Source organism: Diachasma alloeum, unplaced genomic scaffold (genome assembly GCF_001412515.2).
Source record: "Diachasma alloeum isolate Michigan unplaced genomic scaffold, Dall2.0 Dall_scaffold_00365, whole genome shotgun sequence".
In the NCBI taxonomy this organism is placed as follows: Eukaryota; Metazoa; Arthropoda; class Insecta; order Hymenoptera; family Braconidae; genus Diachasma; species Diachasma alloeum.
The window spans coordinates 646,703-659,309 of NW_021680504.1; the positions used below are offsets into that span (position 1 = coordinate 646,703).

At 35.9% G+C, this 12,607-nt stretch overlaps 2 protein-coding genes across 5 annotated transcripts in view; one reads left to right on the forward strand and one right to left on the reverse strand.

Annotated features, from left to right (window-relative positions):
- Positions 1–12,607, forward strand: part of LOC107041439 (CCR4-NOT transcription complex subunit 6-like) — a 541,863-nt gene that overhangs the window by 348,364 nt on the left and 180,892 nt on the right. The gene's annotated exons all lie outside the window — the stretch shown is intronic.
- On the reverse strand, positions 1,230–5,497 carry LOC107041441. The gene is made up of 5 exons (XM_015262016.1): positions 5,415–5,497; positions 5,233–5,347; positions 4,885–5,011; positions 2,827–3,058; positions 1,230–1,763 (listed from the first exon to the last, which is right to left on the reverse strand). Exons 1-5 carry the CDS (start codon positions 5,442–5,444, stop codon positions 1,296–1,298), a joined length of 972 nt encoding a protein of 323 aa, XP_015117502.1. The 5' UTR covers positions 5,445–5,497; the 3' UTR covers positions 1,230–1,295.

The window sequence follows — 12,607 nt, forward strand, 5'->3', positions numbered from 1 at the left end:
TCCCCGCCCCCTCCCGCTTTTTACTTCTTATTTGCACGCCACCCAATCGAGCCCGCGGTAGGTTGAGAGAAACCGCCGATCCCACGGTAGGTTGAAGCCACGTTGCCCACGCCACCACCATCATAGCCCTCCAACACTATTTCTTCCCTTTACGCTTCCCCTGTTACAATCTTTTTCTACTTTCGTTCTTCTTGAATTTTCTCACTCACTCTGTGTTTCTCTTTTCGTCCCTCCTCCGTACCTTCTTTCTGTTTGTGGGCATTGCGAGATCAGCGCCGAGATTGCTTTCATCATTTTATGCCTGTTACGTGCCCCGTTGTCGCGACGAGTCGGCACTCCGGGTCGCTAAGCTTCGACAGCACCCACCACTGTCGATGTGTCTGATAAATTTGTGGGGGGAGGGCGGCTCGTGGGCTTGGTATTGGCAGGTGGAGGAGGGGGACTGCGGGTTCCTAATTGCTAATTCATGAAGAAGTGAAATTATTGGGGCTTTCATCCACAAAAATAGTTTAGTTGAACTGAATAAATTTTATTTGAATTCAATAAATTTTCTAGTAGAATCAAGTGAACGATTTATTTGATGGAAATAATTTTTATTTAATTCAAATAAAATAGTTTTCCGCGTGTTGCTTTATCGATTGACCTCTGGACTCTGGATTATGCATAGAATAGTCTAGGAATGATGGGAAATAGTTATTTGAAATATTTTTTGTTCTTCAATATTCAGAACCGAGATTTATGGCCCCCATCTGAATTTCAACCTATAAGAATTCTGAATTTGACGTCTTACGGTGGAGTGGGGTCGAATTATTTCGATAAAAAGTTCTACGGAAAAACCGTACGTTTCACGTGAGAATATTTGATGGAATGGAACAAATTTACTTGATGAAATCCTTTATAAAAATTAAATTTTTGTTGTGATCATCAGAAATACCCCTAGAATAGTTCGAACTGTTGGCAGGAAAAAATATAATCTATTGTACGACAATCATTTGATCTGAACATATAATTTTTGTCCAGAATTCTGCCGATTTCCCTGCCTTGAATCCCACAATTTTTAAAAAATACTCATATTTTTTCACTTGCTCAAACGTAAATATGAAGCAATTTTTTCTGTAAAACATGAATTTTTTAATGAACATTTGCAAAAAAACATCGAATGCTGCATCCCTCCAGCTTCAAAGTTTATAAAAAATCGCGTTATTTTTTTTTTCTGTAGTCAAATATATTTCTTTTTATCAGAATCAACTTCATGAATGAACACCTCCAGATAGAACAAAACTCCTCCTCAATTTTTAATCCCCATCACCCTTCAATCTCCCCTGACAACACGTATCCTCAGCAGGCCAAGAAATCCGACAGTCATTGTCTGTCCAATTGACACGATTACACGCTTGATCCTCATTACAAGTGGATTCGTTGCAATTTTTATTGCCATAGATCACGGAGTTTGTTCGCCTCACTCCTCCATCATGACTCATCGTAACCATCGGTAACTTGGTGTCGTGAGTTGCGCAGGGTCGTGGATTACACCTGTGATGAAGAAATCCACACTGCGGTAATTTCGACGCATTATTCTGATGTCTGTAGTGCTCGAACTCCTCCACAAGTCGATAGGACGAGAGTTTTTCACTGATGTCAGCCGATTCGTGACATCCACATCCATCAGATGGCTGAGTGTGATCAATTCGCTCGACTGCTAGATGGGTTTGAACCGATGCACTTTCCATCGTTTTAGTTCTTTTACTATCAATTTCCATCAACTTCATTCTCTCCATTCCCTATAACATATTCAGTAAAAAATATCATTCGAATTGTAGGGAAAAATGAGAAGAAAAGTTGAGGGAATAAAAGATTTAGATTTGGAAGGGGAAAAAACATGAAATTTCAAATGACACTGAAAATTTTGAAACGTACAGTTCCCACCCATTTTTCCATGAAATTATGAATTTTCAATGACAAAATTCCTAGCAAATTTCAGTGGAAATGTTACTTGTTAGAAGTTTTCAAGATACTGGAAATTTCAGGGTCAAATTTTTAACAGTAACAGTTCTGTCACAGAAAGTATCGAAATTTGTGAATTTCGTAATTAACTCCTGGAAAAATTGTAAAGCACTTGTCTTTCGTCCTAGACCATTTCAAAATTTATAAAAAGTGCACTAGAAATTTCAGCCAACATTTTTGAACAGTGCATTCACTAATTCATAAATTAATTTGTAAATTCGTTAATTTTGCAGATAAAGCTCAACAAAAATTCTAGTTGACCCTGAAAATTCCTGAATCTATAAACTTTGTTCTTAATTCCATGAAAAATTGTAAAATACTTTCCCCTCATCCCAACCGACTATAGCTCATCTCTACAGGAAAGAAAAATCGACCAAAAAATTGTTCCGAAAAACCAAACATCCCGTCGTAACCGTGAATGCAAGAAAAAAGGGCAAAACGATTGGTATTCACCTCCACAAATGTTTATAAATTCATATGCGATTTGTATTCGATAGTATCGTTAGTGGAGAAGAGAGGGACCTCCCGAGATACGATCGCAACGCGGAACAACCGTGTCAGGTTATACATTTACCATACAAAGTTGAATATCGAGAGAAAACCGGGGGAGAATTCACTCGCTTTATCCAATATATATTCCACCCAGCGCACTCGCTCAAGTACAGTGTCAGGACGTACTATATGCATATTATGTACGTGTAATAACGACAATACCTTCCAAGACCCATCTCATAAATGATGTTGCCACAACCGATATGTTCTCGGATACACGTGTACAGGTGTGTTAAGTTGTGATGAGGTAGATTTTGGTTATTCACTAACCTGCTTGTCATGTAACTCGAGTGCTCTCTGAGAATGAATGTTCATTTGTGTATTCAGGAGACAGTGAGACTTGTCCCGGGAATTTGATAGTGTCGATGTTGATGATGCCTTTGATGGTGAGATCACCTTGACATGATCGAGGGAGCGATACTCGTAGCCACAGATGGGACAGCGCGTCTGCAATGCACTGCTATCGCCCTTCAATGGGAACAGAGCGCACAATGGCCAGCACCTGAAACATCATCAAAGGGTTTGGTACGCGTTCCAATGATGGTTCAGTCGAATGCGATTATGTCTCGGGCACAGAGGGCAGAGGTGGGACAGTCGGGAGAGATGGACATTGGCGTTTTTTCTCGAGTGACGTACAATGGTGGAAATTTTTGGCTTCAGGATATCCAACTTTGGATACTTTTTCTTCAGCGAAATGCTCTTCTACTTTTGTAGGCGAACATCATAACTTTCATTTGAGCCGTCCAAGTTTGCGGATTTTTTACAATGATTTTATTGTATAAACTTTGCAGGACTGAATTTGGATTTTGATATTAAACCGTTAGAAAACATTTAAAAAAACTGAAAAAAATGAGAAAATTTATTTGTGGAGAAAGATTGATGAAATAATTGATCAATTGTGATTTTTGAAAAGGGAGCATTTTCGGTAAATAATTTTTAAAGGATCAATTTGTCGCTATTAAAATTATTTGTTCGGAATCGTAACAAATTTATTCATATTCAGAATTTGACCAGAAATCGATTTCATGTCTAGAAAATAGAGGTTTCCGAATGTTTGAACAATTGCAATTATTTATTTATAAACAACGAATGTTTAAACAAATCATCATTCTGTACAAACTGTAATTTAAAAGACGCTGAATATTCACGATTTTTTAATATGTAGTTCCTCTGAAATTTCCAGACATTTTGGAATCGAAAATTACGGATTTTATGGAGAAATTGATGGAAATTGTGAATATCAGTTTGATTATTTCTTGAAAGTTAATAAGAATCAAAACATTCAAGTGAATGTATTCTTGAATTCTTGATTAATTGAAAATTCAGCGGTACTTGCCACTGAATACTCATGTTTCGATTGTAAATTTTAGTGAGTTGGAGAATTCTCTTCTTCTTGATGCTGAAAAATTCTGGATTTCATTAAATCTGCAGTAAAATCTGGAGTTTCATCATTTTTTCTCCTTAACTGGAATTCAATATCACTCTCCTGAAAATTACTAGGCAACTGTCCATGAAATTTTATTTTTTTCTAACTGTATATATTTTACAAATTTGAGGATGCGATACTTTAGTCCCTTAAAATTGGATAAACTTCTGAAAATTAGAAAATTTTGGCAAGTGATAAAATTGAAAATCCTCGATTTGATGAGAAAACCAACAGAAATGACAAATTCCAGTTTAATTATCCCACGAAAATTCATAGTAGTCAGGCATTAATTGGATGCATCTATTTTTGAATTTTCAATTGATTCAAAACCTAGCGTAAATTGAGGAATTCTTGTCTTCCTACTGCTGAAAAATTTGAAATTCTATTGAATTTTCTGTAAACTTTGCAATTCCATGATTTTTTTCTCCTCAATTAAATTAAATGCCCCTCTAAAAATTGACCATTTACTATTGGATTCTAAGAGTACTTTTAAATAGACTAGTTCTTCTATGCCCTTTTGCAGCAAACCATCTCTCCCGGACGAATGTTTGAATTTCACACACCTTTTGTAGAATTTTTTCAGACGCTAGAAAATATCTGAATAAAATGAAAATTTGTCTGAATTTCAAACATGAATTAAGATGTTTGGGCACCTGTTCATCTGAAATTTAGACACATTTTCATCTTATTCAGACGTTTTTTAGTGCCTGAAAAATGTCTGCAAAAGGTATGTGAAATTCAGACATTCGTTTTTGTTGTGCCACCAAATAAATTTATAAACATAAAAAGTTATTGCGATTAACTAAGAACATCACTTGTGAAATAACGAAAAATCTTCTGAAATTTCCTCCATTCTGTCCCACCCTCCTACCTGATACATGAAAATCGTAATAACGATTTACCCGAGGAGACAAATGGCAGCAAAACCCGAGCTCGTGACTCTCCTACGTTTTTCCAATACAACCGGAACTACTGGCTTCTTGCAAATGGGACAGTACGCCTTCTCACCGTGGGACCTCCATGTTTCGACTGTGAACCAAGGGGTGAAGGGAGGAAAGAGTGAACAGAGAAATATATCGTCGAGGCTGGCTTTATTGCATTTGCCCCCGGAAACCGCCCGAATAGATTTATCGCTTTAATCTGGTCATCCGATGCCACTGCCCGACCGATGGTCAGTGGCAGTTTTATTTCACTTTTTTTCATCGATACTCGTTTTTTCTTATTTCGTTGTCATGTTGCATTGGACTAACCTTTCGTCGAGAATATCGCTCGTGACTCGGGTTTCTTTGGACGGGCCGGGGATTTTCGGCGGGGCCGGGATCTTGACTGGGAGCTGCAGAATTTTTTCAGGTTACATTGACGTTTCTGTAAACAATTCATTCCCTTGGGATGATCGAGTCACGTGTGAATCACTTCAGAATTATTTCATTACCTTCGACTTTCCCATTCTGTTTCTATTCATTAATTTATTTTAGTCGTAGTCATCACTGGAATTTTGATTTCCGAAATTGTTACTCATAAAATTGGACTCAAATAGATTTGCACGGACGTGAAGTTGGCTACGCCGTGTCGTGAACGTATCGATCGAATGATGAATGAATTCTGAGAATAGAAAATGTGACGTCTATCAAAATTCACGACTGCAGGTCAATTAATAATCACTTTTTTCCTGATTCTCAGTTAATGAATTAATTCTAACTGCAGTCATCGTTTGAATGCAGATTTTCAAATGTATTATTCATCAAAGTGGACCGAAATAAATTTCTCCAGACGTACACTCACGAGTCAATTCTAGGAATAGAGAATGTGACATTTATGGAAATTCTGTCCTGTAGGATTTTTGTAGATTGCAGTGACATTTCTGTCATTCGTTAATTCGCTTAAAATAAGTATCTCACCTCCGATTTTCCCCATCTTGATCCGATTAATGTATTTACTTCAACTGCAGGATTGACTCATCACAGTTATTATTCATGCCATTGGATTCAAGCGACCACAGTCTGACTGCATAGTTTCTCAAAAATATTGATCCCCTGACACCTTGATGAACGACTTCCAAGAATAGAAAATGTGACATTTATTAAAATTTGCGGGCTGCCGATTCTCCGAATACGTCTCATTAATAATGAATTCAGCCGTATAATTACGAACACGATAACTCCACGTTATGTAAGGTGAATCAGACTGGAGGCATGCAAACACTTAAATATTCACCACTCAATTTCGTGCGTATTCCGAACGACTTGGAAAGCGGATCAATTATTTATGATGCATTGAATTACAGGCACAAAGGAATACAAAATGCCAAGTGCTCTCTCTCATTATTCCTCTTCAATAAATAATCAAACGAGCTGTGAAAAAAAAAACTTTTCCCCTCTGTAACTCACTGAACCCCTGTGCATGCGAAAAAAAAACGCAATTGCATTTAACATTTCGTAGAAAGCTGTAATTAGCACATATTTAACTTTGCGGAACGTAATTAGAAACTCCAGTCTTGTTTATTTGTCCGAGTCCAGATGCGTCGCACTGCCTGTGTACTCTGACTAGTTAAAAAGCCTGAACCCCTCCCCCGCGCCCCCGAAAAAACATAAATTACCCCTTTGCAATGGCGCAAAAACCGTTCACCGAGGAACATAAATAACCTTGCAGCTATTTAACTCTTGGCTGTACCGTTTCGTGAGTCAACTTCATATTGAGTTGTCAATTAGGGATTGATGGAAGTTTAATTGAGAGTGGATGGCAATTTTCAATGTTGTAACATTGAATTGGCTTCGGAATTAAATTTCTCCCACATTGCGGATTTTTAAATATTAAATTTTGGAAATCTTTGTGGGAATTGAACGTGAGATTTAGTTTGATTTTTTGTATATTGAGAGGTGGAAGGAATAATCATCTGAGTTTATGGGATGCAGGAGCATTGACATCTGTTATCTAATTAGAAATTAAATCTTTAGGGGATTTTGATAAATTTGATTGATCTTTACTTAATATTGAGAGATTTTTTAAGTAAATATTGAGATAGAGCTTCGTTGATATTGAAAATTTATTGGAATCTAGAATTTCATTTTTAATTTGAATTTTGGGGTGAATTCCGAACTCAAGAAGATACTGTGTGTTTTTATTACTGTATCGAATTAAAATGAGAATCTTCATTGGATTTTTTCAATATTGTGACACTGAATTGCATTTAAAATAAAATTTCCGGAATTGATCGCGGTAGTCTATTGGATTTTTTATAATACTGACCGATGGAAGGAATAATCATTGGGTTTTGATGATTTTCGTAACTTCAAATGAGATTTCAAGGAAAATTATTTATCAGTTGATATTGAAAACTGGGAATGATTGAGTTTTTTTCATGTACAGCAAATATGAGAATTTAACATCTTTTTAAATTTAATTTCGAATGATGCGGGGGTTTGAGGGAGTATTTGCCTGCATAGGGCCTATGCAGGCAAATATTCCCTCATAATTTTCAAGCGTTTTCATAATGAGGCCAAATTAAAACGTGAATTTCCAGTCAACTTTTATCAAATCAAATGAATTTTCCGTGACAGAATCCATTAAATTCTATATGGATCATTTGTTGGATATTTCCATAATTTTTACAGGAAAATTGAAGTACATTTCCGCATCATAGTGATATATCCATGTCCAGAATTTTTTTTTTAAACATTCGTTGTTCATAAATATTCAATTCAATTTATTTCCCTTGATGTTACAAGAGTTCTTTCCTTGTTTTACATCTCGTTGTTCATAAATAAATAATTGCAATTTTTAAGTTATTTTATCAATTTTCATCCAAAAGTAAACTTTCTAATTTTTTTCAGATTGTTAAAATCTTTTCTAACGGTCCAATATTGAGATTCAAATTCAGACCTGCAAAGTTTCAATAATAAAACCATTGTAACATGTCCGGAAATTTAGGAACAAATGAGGCTCAAATGAAAGCTGTGATGTTCGATTACAACAGTAGAAAAGCATTTCACTGGAGAAAAAATAGCCAAAGTGCTTGGATATCCTTAAAGCATCAATCCCCTTTGAATTCTTATGAAATCCAGTGCCTTTCTAGTTCTCAAACAAAATATTGGAATTTCCCATAAAAATTCAACATTCAATTAGATTCAATTTCAACCCAGTTTCCCCAATATCAGACACATCAATAATAAAATTCACTCGAATTCCATGCAAATAATTTACGTAATATTCCACGAATTATTACTCGCATTCGTATCTCACATTTCCCCTCAATCCACTGTAATATTTACACCCCATCGTCAATCCCCTCGATTACACAAAATTGACGTGCAATCACGGCAATTGCGCACGTACAAACTCATCCGATTAGTTGCAATGATGTATCAATTATCCATTAGATCATAAATTCAGGCTGATGAATTAATTCCAGACTCCATCACTGGATTTTTTATCAGTGAAGATGCTCGAGTTACGCATCCGGTGTAAGAAGCTAATGGAAATACCATGGCAACACAGACACAGTGGGTCAGGAAATCGGGTCGGCTTGTAATACCAAAGAAGGGGGCAAAAGGTGGGAGAGGGACGGGGGGCGAGAGAGAAGGGCAATACCGTTAACCCGTCTGCCTCATGCTCCGCTGAGGCCGTGGAGTGTTGTTTTCTTTGTGGACGCGCCTACAGACACTCGGTAAAAAGCGGAACTGTAATACGTGCATCCGCACAAGAACTACTTAGCCCCGGCGGTCCCTCTCACCCCCGTTTTTCAATCATTTACTTGAGAGTCGATCGGGTGCACGAAAAAAGCGAGTCGATAATGATGGTGATCGCCAAATTCAGCCGCATGCTCACCTTGACTAGCGCTCGGCGGGAAAGTTATTCCGATCCTGGAGTGCCTAATAGAGTATTTGAGGCTTTGTTTGTTTTTTCCGGCTGCTAATAAAGGGGAATATGTCCTTCGGGGAATGATTCTCGAATTAAGAGCGATTTTTTTCGCTTTGGGAACTTGAGAGCGAAGGTTGCAGTGTCATTGAGCAATTAAAAAAGATGACCTGTTTTGTATCAGCGGTTTTTAAGATTTTACGAGGTTTAATTCTATTGGATGACGATGAATAAAGAAGTCATTTTTTGATTATTGAGAAAGGTTATGGATTTTATGAGTACATGAATAAAAAATTGTCATATGAATTAAATCCGTAGTCAAGAATTTTCCGCTGAAATTGACTGTTCGAAAGAAATTGACATTTAATGGACCGATGCCTAGCGATTTTCAGGAGAATAACTTTGAACTGGAGAAAATTCCAGATTTCACGGAAAATTCAATGAAATTACAATTTTTTTAGCAGCAGCAAATATGAATGTGTTAAATTATATCGAATTTTACTGCATTATGTTGATTTTTTTCTATGTCTGAGAATTTTCATTGAATAATTGAACTAAAATTTACAGTTTCCATTGACTTTTTTCATGAAATTTAGAATTTTCGATTACGAAATGCCTTGGAATTTCTGTGGAACTCTAGTGTGATGAAAATTTGCAAAAAATTTACTGGAAATTACAGCCAAAAATTTTTAACAGTGTTCCCAATACACTTATTAAAATTCTTATCGTGTGACAGTTCTACAGAAATTCCAAGGAATTTCGTCATTGAAAACTTAATGACGAAAATAATAATAATAATAAAACTTCATGGAAAAATCAATAAAAATTGTGAATTCCAGTTGAACTATTCCATGGAAATGAATAGATAAATCAGGGAAATTCAGGTGAATATATTCAATTGATTAAAAATTCATCTAAATTTTGTAGTGATTATCCATGTAAATCAAATTCAATATCCGTTTCTTGAAAATTACTAGCCCATGAAATTTCAACTTTGTTTTTAACCTGATAAAAAATCATGGATACTTCTATTTCAATCTCAGTTCATATCCATTATTCTTTCCCCACGCAAACAACAAAGCTCCCAAGAAATAAATTTTTGCAAAGATCCCCACAAAAATGCTGCTGAAATTTAAAAAATTATGATGTTTCCGTATAATTCCCCAAAAAATGAATCAACCCAAACTGGCATGCATAAATGATTTCCTCGTTCCTCCTCATTAAATTTCTTCTTCGCCCTCGTGAGAGAAGAAGTTATTCAAATTGCGCGCGCTCACTCTCCAGACGTACTTAATTTTTTTCAATTTGGAAGAGACCTTTTTTTTCTTTCCCTCGGTCTTTTCTCTTTCACATTAAGCAATTTAAACCATCCGCTATAATGAAAATGGATCCGTAGGCAGACGTCGCGTGCGGTCTTACGGGTATTATGGTAAGCAGCTTGGAAAGTTCATCGACTCGTGTATATAGAAAGGGCTGGGGGAGGCGGGAGGAGGGGGGAGGGGGTTAACAAGGCGTTTTAAGTAGATCGGTCAACGCAAATCGCGGGGGATCTCCGGGAAGGAGGGCGGGTGGCCCACACGTGGATTTTGCGGTCCGTTGATATTCGCATTTTCATTTTGCAGCGACACGCGATTGTATTTTCGTTCAGCCTTTTACGTTTGCATGTGAAATTGTGTTATGTATACTGGGGAACAACTTTGTTAAATCGGAATAGTAGGTACTGGTGCTATCGCGAATCAAAACATGAAATTTTATCGTTTCTGCAACTGCACGAAGAGATATTTGTATTGAAATTTACATTGTTAAGGATGTTTATTCATTTTCTGAAAATTAAATTTTTTCAGGCCTTGAGAAATTGATTGTTTATAAATTATTTACAGAAAATGCTCGGAATGTTCAAAATTTGCAATTTTTTAATTATTTATAGAATCTTCCTCCAAATGTAAACTTCCTAATTTTTTTCAGATTTTTAAATTTTTTTCTAACGGTTCAATAACGAGATTCAAATTCAGACCTGCAAAGTTTAAATAATAAAATCATTGTAAAATATCCGGACCTGGGGGTCCAGTGGTTCGCAAATGAAAGCTCTGATGTTTGACTACAAAAGTAGAATAGCATTTCACTGGAGAAGAAATAGCCAAATTATTTAGATTTCCTTAAGCCTCCTGTAACGTCATGCTAGTCAGTACGTTCGGTGAATATTGGCTATTTCATTTATGAATAATCAACTCGGATCGGTGGATTAAAAGTTTTATCAGCATGAAGGAGATAAACATTTAACAAAATTTTTGACTTAAATGGCTGGAAATTTTTTAAACATTGTAGTTCCACTGGGTGTTTAAGGAATTTCTTCATTTCAACAAAATTGTTATAAAAAAATCAATGGAAACCGTAAATTTTAGTTCAATTACTCCATGAAAATGACTAAAAACCAGAAAAATTCAGGTAAACTAATTCTTAAATTTTCAATTAACCGAAAATTCAGTGTAATTTGATACTGAATATTTATGTTTTGACTAAAAATTCACATGAGTTGGAGAATTTTCACCTTTCTGTTGCTCAAAAATTTTGAATTTCCTCGAATTTTCCGTAAAATCGAGAATTTCATTTTTTTAATGTCACTCTCCTGAAAATTATTAGCCAATTGTCACAAATTCATATTGAATCGATTGAATTCGATTGAATTGTTTTGAACAATCTGAGTCTCAAATACATCAGTATTTTGTTAAAAAGAAGAGGCTATCACCCGTCCCGCTTGAATCACTGCGGCCATTTGAGATAAAACGATAATCGTATCTGTTATTGGTGTGCCGGGGAGATAAACGATCTACCCCTTGCCAGAGTTATTATGCATCGTCGGTTTGTACTTGTACTTGTGTGGTCGGGGTTTACAATCGTCTGGTTAAACGGCCTCGCCCTTAAGTATCGCGCGTCCCCTCTTCGGCCGCTTCTCCTGTATTCCTTCGTTATTCATTCGGGAACACAAAGGAAATGGAGACCGCAAGTGATCGTCTCGTCGAAATTCAATCTTGAGGTTAGGATCGAAACTTTGTTGTTGAGGTTGAGGTTGGAGAGAAGTCTTGAATTGGAAACGACGGAATTATTTTCATTATTTTGGGAAAAAAAATTCTGGACGAATTTACTTTTTTTTATCATGGATTCAGTGGTGAAACATTAAAACAGTTCAAATCAATTTAGACCTGAGCTGAGTACTCGAGGAATATCTCCAAATTTAAGAGAAATAACGCAATTTTTGTAATAACCTTTTGTCTAGAGCGAACTAAGGGCTACAAAAAAGGTTTCAACACAAATTTTAGTATTTCCCGTAGATTCCGAGATATTACAATAGGAAGTAGTTATTGGAAGTGTAGATGAAAAAAATGAAGCTTTTTTTTATATAAAAAAATTATTTGAAAAAAGAATATATAATAATATAGATTTTTTTTATAAACATCAGTTTAAGATGGAAATAATCCCAAGTCAAGCATGGCGGAATAGATTGCTGACAAAAAAAGTTTCATCATTTTTATAAAACAGGAAAAGAGGAATTTTTATCCGTTCTTTCCGTGCCTAAAGGTCTTAATACACTAATAGAAAGGATTAATTATTAAAGGATTAGTTATTAACGAATGGATTTGGTTGGAGACGAGGGTCTATTTGGTCTCACAAAATGTTCATTCGTTAATAATTAACAAATGCACATTTGAGAAGGCTTATTTGACTCGATTTTCAACTTTCAAGTGAACCACTCGTTAATTATTAACGAATATT

Excerpts from the sequence above, each read along its gene's own strand:
- LOC107041441 (XM_015262016.1), bottom strand. The coding sequence starts at position 5,444 with ATGAATAGAAACAGAATGGGAAAGTCGAAG. Across the intron at positions 5,348-5,414 it reads ACAGAATGGGAAAGTCGAAG|AAACGTCAATGTAACCTGAA; the intron begins GTAATGAAATAA and ends AATTGTTTACAG. Across the intron at positions 5,012-5,232 it reads AGCGATATTCTCGACGAAAG|TCGAAACATGGAGGTCCCAC; the intron begins GTTAGTCCAATG and ends CTTGGTTCACAG.